Source organism: Lynx canadensis, chromosome C1 (assembly GCF_007474595.2).
Source record: "Lynx canadensis isolate LIC74 chromosome C1, mLynCan4.pri.v2, whole genome shotgun sequence".
NCBI lineage: Eukaryota > Metazoa > Chordata > Mammalia > Carnivora > Felidae > Lynx > Lynx canadensis.
The window spans coordinates 173,517,654-173,536,172 of record NC_044310.1 but is presented as its reverse complement, the minus strand read 5'-3'; the positions used below and the strand labels follow the sequence as shown (position 1 = coordinate 173,536,172).

General features: G+C 37.1%; 1 protein-coding gene and 1 pseudogene across 1 annotated transcript in view; both read right to left on the bottom strand.

Moving 5' to 3' along the window:
- Positions 1-18,519, bottom strand: part of ITGAV (integrin subunit alpha V) — a 93,464-nt gene that overhangs the window by 49,706 nt on the left and 25,239 nt on the right. The window contains exons 3-4 of the mRNA XM_030325262.1: positions 6,878-6,969; positions 4,359-4,473 (exon numbers count right to left, since the gene is read on the bottom strand). Coding sequence (XP_030181122.1) covers positions 4,359-4,473; positions 6,878-6,969 — 207 coding nt within the window. The remainder of the gene's footprint in view (positions 1-4,358; positions 4,474-6,877; positions 6,970-18,519) is intronic.
- LOC115522475 lies at positions 6,863-7,073 on the bottom strand (annotated as a pseudogene).

Here is an 18,519-nt window from a genome sequence, read left to right as displayed (position 1 = left end):
AACATATTTAGAACTGCAGTCTAATGAAAGTGAACATCTTTAAACACAACACTGACTATTTTCCAAATGATAACAGACTCAACAGTTTGACTCTTTTGTAGTTACCCTTTATTTTGTAGCTCTCACAAGGGGACAATTTCTGGACAAGTAGCCAGTTCATTTAGATTAACCCTAATCATGAGTAAAACTGGACCTAGAACACAGGTAAGGATGAATCTGAAGGCTCTCCCTTGTTTTATTTCAAGGATAACAAGGAACAATAAAAATACTACTCTTTAGTTATCAAGCATTTCCTATAGAGAATTACAATATGTAAGTAATTATGCTTTCGTATTACTAAACTTGCCACCCAAACACAGGAACCAAAAATATCTATTTTCAGTATAACTGAAAGGACAATTTCCAAATATTCCCATCAAAATTTTTGAACCCATTTTAAAACCTGGGAACTGCCCCAAGATTACACACTTAATAACTAAATTTAGAAGTTCTTTTATTAAAGGCCTCAAGAGTGTAATGCTGCCCCAATGTGAATTTTTTTTAACAGGAGGGAATGGGAGAATGTGGGGCTGGGGTTTCCAGTGTCTAGTGAATCATACTGAGGAAGTCTGCTCTGACCTCAAGTTGGCTCTTTATTTCCTTTCTTCAAGTTGTATTTAGGGAACTATTTCAGGCTATTTTTAGAGACATCCCTTTTTGATTATCATACTGTACAGTTATCTCCTTTATTTGGTTTCTCAGAACATCCCAGCAAGAAAACATGACTGTCCTTTAAAATTTTATTAACAGGTACATATTAAACTGAATGTTTATGACAATGTGAAGAATTTTATGTTAACTACAACTATTTCCGTGAAGGCTTTTGTTTTTATTTCTACAGATGAATAATATTTCTCCCATTCATCAAGCCTGACAGCATTATAAATAATATTACTGATTATGATAGTAAGAGCAGTTAATGTTCACAAAGCCCCTTCTGTGAGCCAGGTACTGTATGAAAGCATTTTCCAAGGCATGATCGTTTAAATCTTACAGCAATCCTATGAGAGATACTAGTATTATTCACAATTTACAGAAAAGGAAACTAAGCCTTACAGAAACTTAAGTAACTTGACCACAGTCAACCAGCTAGTAAATAAGAAAGCAAGGATCTGAGCCCAGGTGTGTCCACACCACTAAACTGCACTATCTCAAATCAGCAATGTGCTTGTAATTTCCTGAGTTAACAATCAAGGGGAAAGAAAAGCCAGCTCATTATCATTACTGAGAAAAATCTATGTACAAATGTCATCAGAAAGCGGAAGGAACAAAGGACTCAGTCTGATCACGGAATTAAGAGCATGTAAGTTAAATGATTTGTGGGTCAGGCACTTTTAGAACAGAAAGTCATCTGGCCTATTGTGTAAAGCCATTAGGTCACAGATAGTTATGAAAAGCCAAAAGCAAACATAATCAGGAACAAGGAAAATTTTTCACAGACAATGAAGTTTCATGTCCAGCGTGCCCACACAGGTCATGTTGAAAACAAAAGCAAACAAACAACAACCCCCCACAAACTACCACTACCAAAACAAGCAAAGTTATCAAGAAGTTAGCAACTTAGCCCTTCAAAACTGGCACCCCCATGCAAAATCAATCATTGGTTGAACAATCTATGGAAGCATGAAGAAGATACAAAATACAAAAACTCTATCTCTGAAGTCTTTTAACCAAATCAGTGTTTTACTAATAGTGAAAACAAAGGCCCAGAGTGGTTAAGTGTACCACCAATAGCTATCGCCAGGTTGCTGACAAAATGCTAGAATAAATCCAGGTTCTCAGATTCCCACTCCTGAGCATTTCTTCACCTCTGGTCAAGTTGCTCTTCGTAATTTGGGTCTGTACATAGCTTCATATTTCAAAGTTTGAGCCAAAAAACATGTACAGTGATCAATGGATACTGAAAGCTAGATTTATTAGGATGAAAGGCACTCACTTTGATGTTTTGAGGTTATTCTTTTGCTTTTTCTAAGATTTTAGGTTTTATTATTTGATTAACGATCAGCAAACTTTCTGTGAAGGACCATATGGTAAATATTTCAGACTTAGGGGCCAGCAAGTCTCTGTGGCAACTATTTAACTCTCCCTTTGTAAACAACATGTAAACAAATGGGTGTGGCTGCTTTCCAATAAAATTTTATTTACAAAAAGAGGCTCACAAGCCAGTTTGCTGACCTGATTTGGATGTTAAATAATTTAGAAAATAAGGGTTAAAATGAGTTTATAATTTTTGTGCCTATATTTACAATTTCTGTGCCTAAACCGAATAAGCAAAAGCATTATGTAACAGATACATCATGCAAATACTGCCTTCATCCTTTAAATACATGTTGAGAAAAAAAAAAAAATGGTCATTACAGAAAAGGCAAAATGAAAAAACAACACTAGCCTAATCTAACAGTATATACACATGAATGGATCATTTCTAGAATGCTTGCTTTCAGAAGGGTACCAAGTATTTCACACACCCAGAATTATCCAAACCTGTATTCGTGAAAGCACAATGTATTCTTTAAGGAAAAGCTGTGGTTAACACTGAGGCAATTGAAATGGAAAACATATTCCATTGTTAGTATTTACAAGGGAAGGGCTCCTTTGGAATAAGACAGAACTGGGTTCAAGTCCTCATTAGATCACTCATTACTAAAAGATGTAGGAAAAAATTACTTCCAACAATCTGAATCTCAGTTCCCACATCTATCATGTGAGAATAGGGTGATTTTTACCTTTATGTCCATCACATAAATGGTAAGTTACAAACCTGGCGGGCAAGAGTTAGCTCATTCCACATAGCTATAAAATTACCTTCTCACAATAGCAACATTTTTGCAATACAGAAATTGCAAACACAAATTGAATCCTCACATTTTCCGCATACCAAAAAGACGACAGGACTCTAACCCAGACAGCAACATAAAGGTGGTGATACAGATGGCATCAAACACGGAGTAGAAACCTGCCAGCCTCCTCTGTCCTGTGATGCGGTGTGCTTTCTGACCAATCCAAATAAACAATGCACTTCTAGGGAGGTATCATTCTTTTGATGTTTACTTCTCATAACATGCAGGGTCAAGTCGGTGGGTGAAGAAATAAGCGTTAATAAAACCGTCTGCAGCTTCTTGGAAGTTCAACTGCTTAAAATTTTAAGGACTGAACAGTTCCTTTGGCCTGGTGTCCCAAGTCACCTAACACGGATGAAAAGAATCTAGCAGTTAACAGTCTTACATGTTCTACTTCTGTTCCTGATTCTCTCTACTAAACTATCTGGTGACCAATGGAACATAAAAAAAGAAACAGCCTAAAAAGTGCTCTGGGCTCTGGATATAAATACCATAAGGCACTTCAGTAAGCTATTTTTACATTTCTTGTATAAAGAGGATCTGGAGTGGTGGCCACTGAACAAAGACGGGAAGGCAAAAGAACTGGAATCTCCTTTGGAAAAGCACGATCAAAATTGTAAGGACTCAAAATCACCTTTAGTCACCACATGAATTTCATTTGAAATTTCAAATAGTGTTAGACAACAAAGTGAGATCTTTTGGATCATCAAAAGAAGAGTAAGGTTGATAACAGACTGACAAAGAAACTGACTTAAGAGGAGTGCCTGGCTGGCTCGGTTGGTGGAGTGTGTGACTCTTGATTTCAAGGCTGTGAGTTCAAGCCTCATGGTGGGTGTGGAGATTACTTAAAAATAAAATCTTAAAATAAAATTTGTTTAATTAAAAAAATAATAAAAGGAGGCAAATTCAGACTCAGAGTCCTGAGCTCAATGTTTTACCTTCCTATATAAACTCTGGCTCTTTAAGACATATATATGTCTTAAAGACATACATATGTTATACATACATTATAATATATTATATTATATTATACATACATTATATAATATATCATATTATATTATACATACATTATAATATATTATATTATACATACATTATAATATATCATATTATATTATACATACATTATAATATATTATACTATAATATATATATAATATATTATACATATATTATACATACATTATTAATATAAAGCTCTAGTTCTTAAACTCTGGTATCCATCAAATCGCCTTGAGGAGTTTTCCTAAAAATGCGGGTACACAGGCCTGAGATAGACCTACTGCATCAGCTTCTTTTGTTTTAGGAAGTCCCACATCTGTGTTAGAGAAGGTCAATGGAACATCTTTTGACTAACACAACATGTCTACAATTTCTAGACACACACGCGCACACGCGCGCACACACACACACACACTTTTAACAAATTAGGCTTCCCAACCCTCATTTAAAAGTTGGTACACTTCTTATACATACTTGATCTGCATGGAGCATACTCTACAGTCTTTGCTCCATCCTGAAGAAAGCATGTTCCAACTGGCTCTCTCTCCTGTTTCATTTCAGTCCTCCAGTGGTACAGTGGGGCACAGGCCTGAAATCAAAGGTGGTGGTCCACAACATAAAAATTCCCTGAAAAGATTAGTGTTTCAGACAATCTACACTACCCCAGAATTGAACAACACTTTCTAAGCATTAATAGAAAGTAACCACACCTATCCTATACTACGAATTCCAGATCACAACAGTGATAAGTACCTTTTTCACATATTTCATTTTCAAAATGGCAAAATTATTTCATGTAGCACTTTTTTTGATCAGCACTAAGCTGATCGAATCAACATTGTAACTAAATAACATTCTTACACACGTAGACTACACCCTAAATTATAAAGCAAATAATTTATTATTAAGAAAAAAGTAAAAGACTTTGCAGTGCTCATTTGATCTACTTTCCAAATAAATTGTGACCCTTCTGTTTTCAGAGTTATGGATTTTAACGCCATGCACGAGCAGTAGAATAATGCATGCTTTAATAACGTAGTAATCTACCAAAATATAACAGTTTAACTGGCTGGCAAAAAAGTTCAATGAACTTTCTGTAATATTTTTTGAAGCAAAACATTAACACAAATACTGCAGACTTCAACAGTGGGTTACTCTATATTTATCCTGAAAAAAGTGAAAGGAAATGATTGTTGCTACTTCTCTATATGTACTTGATGTTTCGTGTATAAGGACTATTTGCATCTGCTTACTTCTACTTCTTTGCTTTGTGCCTAGAATGACCCACTCTCAACCCCATCCTTGACCTCCAATTAGACACATCCTGTAGAGTTCCTTTGAAATTTCAGCTCCTAAACAAATTCTTCCCTAATGCCCCACCATCATATTTTAAAAAAAGCAATAAATACTATGCAGGTAATTACAACAGGGAAGGGCTTTCTGGGGAAAAGAAATGAAAGCTGAAGTCAGAATGACAAGGAGCTAGCCAAGTGAAAATCAACAAGGTGAGCATAAAACAGGGACAGGGAACAAACACACTAAGGTACTAACTGCAGTGACCTGGCACATGGAAGGGATGAAGATTAGTGTGGCTAAAGCCTGCAAGACGGAGTGAGATGATGCCAAAGAGACAAGAGCCAGTGACCTAGTTGTGGGGATGCTTATCAGCCAGGATAAGCGGGGATTTGAACTCTACGAGTGATGGAAAACCACCTGACGGTTTTAATTAAGAAGATGAAATGCTCTGGTTCACTTTGGGCCTCCTCTGGAAAAAGGATTGCAGAGGAGGAACCGCAGAGAATGGACTGCAGGACAGGAAGCAGAAAGAGGAGATGTGCCACTGCAGGAACCCAGGGAGGTTACAATAGTGGCTGGGTACAGGGTGGAAACAGTGCAGGTGATGATTTCTAGATGGATGTGGGAAACATTCTGGAGGCAGAATTGATAGGGCTTGCTGGTGGAGGGGATAGAGAGTCATGGCTGTAAACAGGCTGGGGAAGTTTTATACGGAGAGCATTATCTTTGTGTTTTTTCCTTTCTGATAAAGGGTAAGAAGAGTTCTATTTTGGCTATGTTCATTTTGAGTAACACAGGAGATATCCAAATGGAAATGCCATATAGTTAGTTCGGAAACACTCTGAAAATCCAGGGAGAATTAAGAAATAGAGATATAGCTTTAGGGATTATGACATATAGACTGTATTTACAGCCATGGGACAGGATAGGAACAGCCAGGTAAAAGGTGTAGTTAGAGAAGATGGTGGCTCAGAACCCAGCCTAGCACACTCAACACTTAGAAACTGAGCAGAAGAGGAGCTGCTCAAAAAGACAGTGAGGATCAGGCAGGGAGATGGGAGAAAACCAAGAAAGTACAGTGTTCCAGAAGCCAAGGGAAGAAAAGCAGTTCAAAAAGAATGGGCTAACTGACCTTGTTGAATGGTGCTGAGTGGCAAGAAACATTCAACAAGTACCAGTGATTTCAGTGACCTGAAAGCCAAGGGTGACTTTAGCCATGCCTACCTGAGTTTGACTGTGGTTGGGAAAAGAACAGGCAGTGAAGAAGTAGAGGGGATAACTGAAGAAAACACTGAAAAAGTTTCTGAAAAGAGGAGCAAGGAATGTGGCATAGCAGGGGAAAGAGGCAAAGGGAAGCCTGCTGTGTTTTTAAAAAGAGGTATTAGTGCGTGTGATTAATCACAGGCACACTCATCCTGAACCCGGCTGGACAGAAACACCCTGAGGGGAAGGATCAACAAGAGTGGAGAAGGTAACAAGGCAGGAATGAAGGTGGAAAGTATCAGAAAGCAAGTCTGTGAAGGGCAGGACACAGAAGATCTTTGATAGGATGGCCTTTGATCAGGGCTATCTTATCTCATCTTGTCCTGTACTCCTGAGCACACTGAGTTTTACTACTAGCTTTCAAGCAGAAACTTTTCTGTGTTTCCACATAAATTGACAAAACTCACCTACAAGTAAATATCCAAAAGACTTACCAAAATTTTGTCTTGTTTTGATCTCACAGATGCTCCAAACCACTGGTGGGACTTAAACTCCAATGGATCATCCTTGGCATAATCTCTGTTGCCTAAGAAAAAAATATATTCTTAGTATAACAGAGTTTATTTCAATTAGCAATAATCGCGCCTCGGATAAACCTCATTGGCTACGATACTGCCACTGCGCAAAGCTAACAGAGTTTATTTCAATCCAGACACACAAAGAGTATGCCTTTGATTAACCAAATTTGATTAATCAAATGCCACATTAGCTATTTATCTCGTGTACTTGATGAATATCAGGAACTTTCAACTAACCAAAGAAATAAAATACAGGATGACTAGAAGTGTCCCAGGGTTGTTATTAACCCCCATTAACTGTAATGCAGATGTGAAAAGGTAATACTAAGTAAAGTTTCCCAGTGGCTAAATTATAAGATAACTATTAAACACTTATAATTACCTACTGTGCTCCTGAAAGTTCTATGATATAAATATATTTATGAAAACAAAAGGCCTTTGTAAAACACGAGTAGTAAAAGACTAAAGTAAAAGACAAAGCGCAAGTGGCATTATAACACGGGAGTTAGAATCTAAGAGACATGATCTGGCTGGTGGGAAAAAGAATCAGATTTGGTACACTACATGCAAATATTTATTTTCAGTTTACATTTTCGAGAAAATTATTCCCAATGCACTAGCCACTCATGTAAAGTATTGCAAATTAAAAAGAAAGAAAGAAAGAAAGAAAGAAAGAAAGAAAAGAAAAAAGAAAAGAAAGGAAAAGAAAAGAAAAGAAAAGAAAAGAAAAGAAAAGAAAAGAAAAGAAAAATCCTTTCCATGAGGGGTACCTGGGTAGCTCAGTCAGTTAAACGTCTGACTCTTGATTTTGGCTCAGGTCATGATCTCACTGTCCACAACATTGAGTCCCACATCCAGCTCCATGCTGACAGCACAGAGCCTGCTTGGGATTCTCTCTCTACCTCTCTCTCTGCCTCTCCCTGCTCACACTCTCTTTCACATGCACATCTCTCTCTCTCTCTCTCTCTCTGTCTCTCTCTCAAAAATAAATAAATAAACATTAAAAAAAAATCCTTTCCATGGAAAAGCTCTTAAATTGATCAAGGAAAGAATTATGGAAACATATCCATAAAGCATTTGGGGAAGGAGAGACTACTTTTCTTGAGAGACTAAAGTCTAGTATGTTCCTCTTAAAATCTATTTATAATAACCATTCTTTACAAACATATATTTCAAGAACTATACTGGACAAAATATAGCAGACAAGGATCAATTTTAAGACTGTCAGCCAATATGTAAATAGTCATCACAAGGTTCATGTTAAATCTATTTCCTAAATCTCACTCATCTAAGGTAGTACTTATGGTTATTCAGTTCCATTCTGAAGACTTAAGACCAACTGAAGATTGAGATTAACCTTGAGATTAATTGAGAATTTCAATAATTCTAGATGTAATACAGACAAGGTAAAGGATATAATACTGTTCACTATACTATTCTTCTTTTTCATTATTTTAAAAAAGTTTTCTTTAATGTATGAATCTCCAAAGGCCTCTTTCTGTACTCTTAATACAGCTGATTTTTGTCAGTGGTCACAAAAACACATTTTTACAAGTAGGGGGAAGGAGAAATGGAACTTAGCCAGTATACGCCCTTCACCATGAAAACCAAAGTTTCCCAACAGTATGGTTGGCTTGCCTCTGAAGCCTGTGTTCACCAAGCCATCATCACTGGGAACACTACATGTCAGTGACACACAGGTCACTAATCAGTCCATGGACTCACTTACATTTCCCATCCTCCCACAGTTACGTTAATGCCACATAACTAGTTCTTGCCACGAAGCTAAGAGCAAAAGTGGCAGATGTTGCTTCCTGTTCAAGTAAAAGTGGATATGAGCTCACTAATCACTAAGCAAATGCAAATCAAAACCACAATAAGATATCATCTCACACCAGTTAGGATGGCAATTATCCAAACAAAACAAAACCCCTAAGATAACAAGTGTTGGTAAGGATGTGGAGAAAAGGGAATCCCTGTACACTGTGGGTAGAAATGTAATTGATACAGCCATTAAATAGTATGGAGGTTACTCAAGAAATTAAATGTGGAACCACTGCATGACCCAGGAATCCAACTTCTGGGTATATATCCAAAGGAATGAAATTATTATCCTCTAAGGGGTATCTGCACTCCCATGTTCACTGCAGCATTACTCATAATAGTCAAGACATGAAAGCAACCTAAATATCTACTGAAAGATGAATAAAAAAGAAAATGCGGCATATTCATACAATAGATTATTCAGCCATAAAGAAGAAGATTATTCAGCCATAAAAGATCCTGCCAGTTGAGACAACCTGGATGGATCTAGAGACTTAGGCTAAGTAAAATAAGTTAAGACACAGAAATACAAATACTTCATTATATAATTCACTTATTTGTGCAATCTAAAATAATCAACTCATTAAAAAACAAAACAAAAAAAATAGATATGAATACTCTGTGTTTTCTCTCTCTCATCCGTAAGTCTGTAATAGATGGTGGAATCACATGATACAAAAAGCTTCAGCCAAAGGTTTTAAAATGTAAGAACAGCCAAATTCCCCATACTCAATGATGACATGAGCAAGAAATAGTCTTCTTTTTAAGTGAGTGAGATGTGGGATTTTGTTTATAAAGCATGTTGTTACTGAAGTATATAGCCTAGCACAGCTTGAGTAATATACATTCTGCTATTTCCAAAAGGGCCTGACCAAAAACTACAAAGAAGCTTAGCCTCTAGGCAGACTGGGTTCACCTGATAATTTTTCAAGGATTTAAACCATAAAATGTATGGTTACAAGTTACTTAATATAAACTTTTTATTCCACTGCAAGCTACCTGTTCTCTTACTGTGCTGCAGACTCTATTCTATTCCTTTCTACAAAGGAAATGAAGTCATTTTCCTCCTTATATTAATGAAGCAGGAGAAATACACTACAACTGTGAAAGAAACAGCTGGTGCTCAGAAAGATTCACTTCCACTCACTGTCCCTTGAGACCACAGATAAACTCAGGTAATCTCAGCCTAAGGGAATTAAGTTTATGAGCTAATAATGCATGTGAACTGAAAAGTGCAACATTCTCAGAACTGCTACTTCCTGCTTCTGCTTTCAGGTAAGACAAAGCTTTTTCAGCAAGACCCTAAACTATGTCCAACTAGAACCAAAGCTTTTCTTTTTTTATATATTTTGTTAATGTTTATTTATTTTTGAGAGAGAGAGAGAGAGAGAGAGAGTGCGCGCACTTGAGCAGGGGAGAGGCAGAGAGAGAAGAAGACACAGAATCCAAAGCAGGCTCCAGGCTCTGAGCTGTCAGCACAGAGCCAGACACAGGGCTCAAACCCATGAAGTGGGAGATCGTGACCTGAGCTAAAGTTGGATGCTTAACCAACTGAGCTACGCAGGCACCCCGCAAAGCTTTCCTTTATTAGAGGAAATCTTAGGCTGTACCACATCAGAAAGATTCAAATTAAGGCTCCATATAATTTCTCATAATCTTTAAAACTGACATTTACAAAAACAAAATGATGCAGAACCAAAATCATGATATTCTTAATGCAATTTTTCCTGCCTACAAGACCTAATACAGATTCCTCAAAAATGTCAATGTCATAAAAGACAAAATAGTAGGGAAGATTCAATATTAAAAGAGAACAATGAGGGGCTAATTGCTAAATTAACATGATGAACCCTCCAGAAAATGGTGTGTAATATATATATTGATTATTTAGTTAGTTGGTAATCATGATCCTGAGATCAAGACCTATGCTGAGATCAAGAACCAGATGCTTAATCAACTGAACCACCCAGGGACCCCTAAGATATATTTATTTTTATATGTAAGAGTTCCCTTCCCCTTAGCCCCCAGTCTCTTGAACAAGTCACATTCATTCCCATTTGCAAGCCTTTGTTACCATGGCCCCCTAACCTTAAAACTTTTATTCCTTTCACTATTGATTCAAACCCTTCAGTTGTGGGGCTCCTGCGTGGCTCAGTGGTTGAGCGTCCAACTTCAGCTTAGGTCATGATCTCACGGTTCGTGAGTTCAAGCCCTGTATCGGGCTCTGTGCTGACAGCTCCGAGCCTGGAACCTGCTTTGGATTCTGTGTCTCCCTCTCTCTCTGCCCCCCCACCCTGCTAGCAGTGCTCTGTCTCTCTGCCAAACACAAATAAACATTAAAAATTTAATATTTAAAATTAAAAAAAAAAACCTTCAGTTGTAGCTGTCCATTCATGATGCTAAGGCATGATGAAACAGGGAGTCTGACCCTAAGGAAATACCTAACAAGGAGACAATCATAGGAACAAGCCCTTATGGTAGAACAATGGCAGAGGAATGTGTGAAATGTTATGGGAAGAGGGTGGCAGAGTACAAGGAAGAGAAAGCTTTCTGGGCCAAGGGAAAATCTTGTGGCCAGAGATTAAAGAGTGGATATACTTGGATTTTTTACGAAACTGTGCGTTGTTGGCTATGACCAGAAAGAAGGGTCAGGAGGGGAGTGGTTGTCCAGAGCTTTGCTGCCGTGCTAAGAACGGGCTGCATGGGGTTTTTGAACTGCCCTCTATGCCCAGCAGTTGTTCTTTAACTGTATTCCTGAAGGCTGAAGAGAAGTTTCCTCTTTATATAGTATTATCCAGTTTTCCACTGAAAAACTGTCACCATGATTCCTTTTTTTCTGAAGAAATAGACCCTTCTCCAAATCTGCATGTGGTAGCAACATGGTAGGATACTGCTCTGTGCTAACACCATGTGCTTCTCATTCGCTATGTTTTATTTCTTATTTTAAACAATCAAAAACATTCACTGCTATAATGATTAGGATACCTGCCTTTGCAGATAAACAGGTTTAGCTTAAGCTAGAAAAGGTCATGAAACAGAATTACAAATTTTACAATTTTCTGTTTTATTTTCATCATCACACATTGTGGAGCACAAAAATCCATAGCTCTCTCCATTTGGCAAGCTATGTCCCCCAATAGTTTTTAATGAGAGTGAAGGACCACCAATCAAATGTGAAAAAAACATCAGGCAATGAGGCTTTTTTTGATAACACAAAATGCATTTGAAACACCTGGAGCTTTACTAAAACTTTGGTACGGCCAAAAACCAAACAGCCATGTCTTAAGTAACATATGATTAAATGTGTTTTCAATTATATTACCAAACAAAAGGAGTAAAATATATTTGGTTATAATGCATTGGCATACATCGGCATCCAAAACTTAGGCAAGAGTCCTCAAGGAAACATGTATTACCCATTGCTTTAAGTGTCTTGAGTTTCAATAGGGTCACAACCTCAGATTACCCAATTTTTGAGAAGTTTCCTAAACAGGAAGTTTTCCTTTATCAATTTTAACTCTTTTCCCAGAGACCAAGTCTTAAAATGCTTGACTCAGGCAGAAGTTTTGCTCAGAGGAAGTGTGAACAAAGAAGGGGGTGAGGAGAAAAAAAAGAAAAGTGTGCTCTCTGAACTGACAAGGAGTTCATTCATAATGTGGCTAAAACTGGCAGCTATTCTGGGGCCTCAGTGAAGTAAACATTTTGAGTCACAGCCCTGAAGTCACCATTTCAAGTGATGCTGGAACATCACAGGCTGCTTGGCCCATGCCACCAACCTCGGAAGGGAAATTAGACCCAGACAACTATAGATACTGCAGTGATGAAAGAAATGTCTCCTCAGGCAACAGTCAAGAAAGCACAAAGATTTCTACCCATAGTTCTGTGAAATACCTTGGAAGACTAGCTTGCTCTCCCAAGTAAATCAAAGGGGAAAAGAGTGTCTCACACATAGTGAAAATGAGAAGAAACCACCCTGAATTAAATAAAGTGGCATGAAACTAACTCTCTATTAGTCACTTTCAAAAATACATAGGGGAAAATGTTGCAGAGAAACTCAACATTATTTAGCAAGTAAATCAGTAGAGGCTTGAAAATTTAATATCTTTTTTTGCCAGCTTTTAAATCTGTCAATGGCATTTTATCAGAGTCCCGTGATTGAAGACTTGAGGACAGAAGCATATTGAACAGAGCAAACTTTAGACTCTGTCCCCTGATTAATGGTCAGCTCTTCTCATTTTCTCTCATTCCCTCAGGGTGTTTCAGAAGACACTAACATTCAGCTTGCTCTAGAGGGGATGCTTTTTTTTTTTTTTTAATTTTTTTTTTCAACGTTTATTTATTTTTGGGACAGAGAGAGACAGAGCATGAATGGGGGAGGGGCAGAGAGAGAGGGAGACACAGAATCGGAAACAGGCTCCAGGCTCTGAGCCATCAGCCCAGAGCCCGACGCGGGGCTCGAACTCCCGGACCGCGAGATGGTGACCTGGCTGAAGTCGGACGCTTAACCGACTGCACCACGCAGGCGCCCCGAGGGGATGCTTTTTTAAGACAAAGTTACCTTATCACCCTGGAGTCAATTTTGTTTATTTTTTGTTTCTTCCTTTCACACCTAAAGAATACCCTTTGGAGCAACAAGATTATGTCATCTTTCGTGAAAAGGCCAAAGTGAAAAAGAAGAAAGCCAAAGCATAAGAAAAGCAAGGCAATAAACCTCTATTTGGAAGTTACTTCTGTTTTTAATCATTTGGTTCCTATTTATAATTATAGGACTCTCTGAATAATGAAATTATTTAGGTCCCTCAGAGAGCTTATTCTTTGCTCAAGAAAGTAACTATGAACAGACTGTAACACATAGCATCATGGTGCCTATAGTTAATAATACTGTAGTGTACAGAAGTGCTAATCCATAGGGGCACATGTACCCCAATATTTATAGCAGCACTATCAACAATAGCCAAATTATGGAAAGAGCCAAACTGTCCATCAACTGATGAATACATAAAGAAGATGTGGTTTATATATACAATGGAATACTATTTGGCAATGAGAAAGAATGAGATCTGGCCATTTGCGGCAACGTGGATGGAACTGGAGGGTATTATGCTAAGTGAAATAAGTCAGCAGAGAAACACAGATATCATATGTTTTCACTCATATGTGGATCTTGAGAAACTTAACAGAAGACCATGGAGGAAGGGAAGGGGAAAAAAATAGTTTTAAACAGAGACAGAGGGAGGCAAAACCGTTAACAGACTCCTAAATACAGAGAACAAACTGAGGGTTGATGAGGGGTGGGGAGAGGGGAAAATGGGTGATGGGCACTGAGGAGGGCACTTGTTGGGATGAGAACTGGGTGTTGTATGTAAGCGGCAAATCATGGGAATCTACTCCCAAAGCTAGGAGCACATTGTATACACTGCATGTTAGCTAACTTACATTAAAATAATAAATAAATAAATAAATAAATAAATAAATAAATATAAAAATAAAAATAAAAATAAAAATAAAAATAAAAATAAAAATAAAAATAAAATAATACTGTATTGTGGATGTTAAAGTTACTCAGAGAGTAGATCTTAAAAGCTCTCAGAATAAGAAAAAAAGGTTCTGTAACTATGTATGGTGACAGATGTTAATTAATCCTATTGCAGTGATCATTTTGCAATATATACATTATGTTGCATATATTATATTGTATACCTGAAACTAATATATCAATTATACTTCAATAAAAACAAAATGAAACAGTGCCACCCCACTGTCATCCTTTAATAAAATAGACAATTTACAGGCTTCTTTAAGCAGCTTTTTACCTCAACCATCACTTTTTGCTCAGTTGTACTTCATGCAACAAATTTGCCTCAAAGAAAACTCTGCCAATATTGTTTGCTTATTTATGTGAAAATCAACAGGCCAGAGGAATAAATCTCTTTGATCATTCATTTAAATAAATAGATCATGTACCTCTTATGTATACATGCAAGGAATATAGCAGTAAATGAGACAGATAAGGTCCCTGCTTTCAAGGAGAGAAATAATAAACAAATAATTATATAAGATACTTCCAGAAAGTCACAAATGCTATAAAAGAAATCTGAGAGAAAACAATGAAGAGGTGGTCAGACAGTGCTGGTATTTGTAACCTAATGCTATTGTAAAATAATGTCTTGTACTGATTTGGAACTGCAAGTATTAAGATACGATTAACATCTTTGAAATCTGAGTGTGTATTCTAGCCAATGGTGACTTAAAATGAGCAGCGTGTTTTAATAATACATATAGCACCGTTTAACATCAATGGCACTATTACATTTATAGTCAACTGATTTCTTTTAAGGTGCCAAGAAAATTCAATGGGAAAGAAATAGTATTTTTCAACAAATGGTGCTGGGACAATTGGATAGCCTTATATAGGCAAAAAGATTCATGAGGAACCCTATCTTAAACCTTACCAAAGCAAAACAAACACAAATAGATCACAGACTTAAAGAGCTAAACCTATAAAATGCTATAAGAAAACAGGAATAAACCTTCAAATTTACATAAGGCAAGATCTAGAAAACCAAAGTCCAAGAGATAAAAGGTTGATAAATTAGACTTAACAAAATTTTAAACTTTTGACCTTCAAAAAATATCACACAGAAAAGTGAAAAGACAACCCACAGAATGAGAAAATATCAACAAAGCCTATTTTCAAAAGGAGACTTGTATCCACAATGAACACTCATACACACACACACACACACACACACACACACACACACACACAAACCCCTTCTCCTTGCAACTAAAGGTTTTTTAAAAACCCAGTTAAAAATAGACAAGGAACCTGAATAGATATTTCTCCAAAGGAGATAAACAGATGCCCAACAAGTACCTGAAAAGATGTTCTACATCATTAGCTGTCAGGTCAACACAAATCAAAATCACAATGAAATGCCACTTTCATACTCACTAGGATGGCTGGAATTAAAAAAAGATAAAATAACACGTCCATAAGGATGTGGAGAAACTGGAATCCTCACACACTGCTAGCAGGAATGTAAAATTGGTGTGGTCAATTTTTGAAATAGTTTGGCAGTTTCTTGAAAAGTTAAACACAGAGTTACTATATGACCTAACAATTCCACTCATACGTATTCATCCAAAAGAAACAAAAACATATGCCCAAAGACTCATACGTGAATGTTCATAGCAGCATTGTTTACAGGAACCAAAAAGTAGAAACAACCCAAATGTACATTTACTGGTGACAGGATAAACAAGGAAGGGATCAGGGAATGCTTCCGGGCAATAAAACAGGAAAGGAGCATTTACACATGTGGATGAACCGCCAGACACAAAAGACCACATAGTGTATCATTCTATTTATACGAAATATCCAGAGAAGGGATATATACAGACACAGAAAGTAGATTTGTGACTACTTAGGGTTAGGGGTGCAAATGGGAGAGTGGCTGATAATGAACATGAGGTGTTTCTTTTCAAGGTGAGATACATGCTCTGGAATTACATTGTATCTGTAAAACTATATAGTAAAATTCATTGAATTGTACACTTAAAAATGGTACACAGGTGAATTTTATGGTAAATTATATCTCAATAAAGCTGTTTTAAAAAGCAATGACGGGGGCACCTGGGTGGCTCAGTTGGTTAAGCATCCGGCTTCGGCTCAGGTCATGATCTCACAGTTTGTGAGTTCGAGCCCTGCATCAGGCTCTGTGCTGACAGCTTAGAGCCTGGAGCCTGCTTCGAATTCTGTGTCTCCTTTTCTCTCTGCTCCTACCCCATTCATGCTCTGTCTCTCTCTCTCTCTCTCCTTCAAAAATAAATAAAAACACTTAAAAAAATTTTTTTAAAAAAGCAAATGACAAACTTGTCAAGTGCAAAGACAGCTGCAACACTAAGCAAAAATGTATATATAATAAAGACCTGTTTTCAAAATGGACAGAAATAAACAGATGCATTAGTCGGGTTATAGATCAAGAATAAGAACAGGGGGGGCGCCTGGGTGGCGCAGTCGGTTAAGCGTCCGACTTCAGCCAGGTCACGATCTCGCGGTCCGTGAGTTCGAGCCCCGCGTCGGGCTCTGGGCTGATGGCTCAGAGCCTGGAGCCTGTTTCCGATTCTGTGTCTCCCTCTCTCTCTGCCCCTCCCCCGTTCATGCTCTGTCTCTCTCTGTCCCAAAAATAAATAAACGTTAAAAAAAAAAAAAAATTTAAAAAAAAAGAAAAAAAAAAAAAAAGAATAAGAACAGGGGAGACTGGGTGGTTCAGTCAGTTGAGCTACAGACCTCGGCTTAGGTCATGATCTCATGGCTCGTGGATTTGAGCACCACATCGGGCTGTGCTGACAGCTCACAGCCTGGAGCCTGCTTTGGATTCTGTATCTCCTTCTCTTTGCTCTTCTCCGACTCATACTCTCTCTCTCACAAAAGTAAAAAAAAAATTAAAAAAACATTAAAAAAATTATTTAAAAAAAGAGTAAGAACAGATAATACAAAAAAAATACAAAGAGCTAATAAACATGAGGAAAGACTTAACCTCACTAGAAATCAGAAATATAAATTAAAACAAATGTTTCACCTGTGATACTAAGAAAGCCTAGGAACGTCTGGTTCAGGGATAGGTTGTATCATTTTTTTTCCTACTTAGCAAATATGTATCAGAAGTATGTTAAAAAACACATTTCATTGGCTTCTAAGTCTCATTTCTAAAAATCCTAAATAAATAAAAATACGAACAAGCCTTAATAAGCATGTTTGCTTTGTTAACAATAGTTTTCAAAAACAGCAAAATGTCCAATAGGAGACTGACAAATTATAATTTTATGTATTTGTGTACACACATACACACACACACACACACACACACACACACACAAAGTATATACATAGGCCACAAGATACATACACAAACGTGCTATACACACACATACGAATATATCTTATGGACACTAGTTTCCAGGGCGGTTGGGATTTTTTTACCTCTTGATGTTTTCTTAATTATTCAATCAATGAATATGAATTATTTGTATGTTTCAAAGGTGACAAAAAAAGTAGTGTGGATATATATCCACTAATCTTCACATATAAAGCTTTAGTTATGAGCTTCTACATCCCCTCTTAATCGACTTTATGGTCACACTTTCATCTCCCACACATTAAAGCAGTTTTAGCTCACAAAATTCAAGAAAATTTAGTAAACTGAATAAACATTACTATTCTTATTCCTCTATTCTGTTTTAGAGTCAAACTATACAGCAGAATATTGCAAAATATAATTCATCAAAAAAAATAAAAATCAAAATTCTAGAAATTACTGAAGACCAAAATGGAGGTTAATGATTTGACTTAGTAACAAAATACAGTTTCTTTTTTTTTTTTTAATGTTTATTTATTTTTGAGAGAGAGAGAGAAAGAGACAGAGTGCGAGTGGAGGAGGGCAGAGAGAGAGGGAGAAACAGAATCCAAAGCAGGCTCCAGGCGTCAATCGGTCAGCACAGAGCCTGACACGGGCTCGAACTCAAGAACTGCAAAATCATGACCTGAGTCAAAGTCAGGTGCTTAACCAACTGAGCTACCCAGGTGTCCCTACAGTTTCTTAATTTAAGAAATTCTGATAGATAATATGTAGCAGTTAGATATTAGTATTAATGGAAGGGTGATTTGCTTTATAAACTTCAAAATGTCTTTAAAAGTCTCTAGAAGCATAATTGTATTGACTCAAAACACG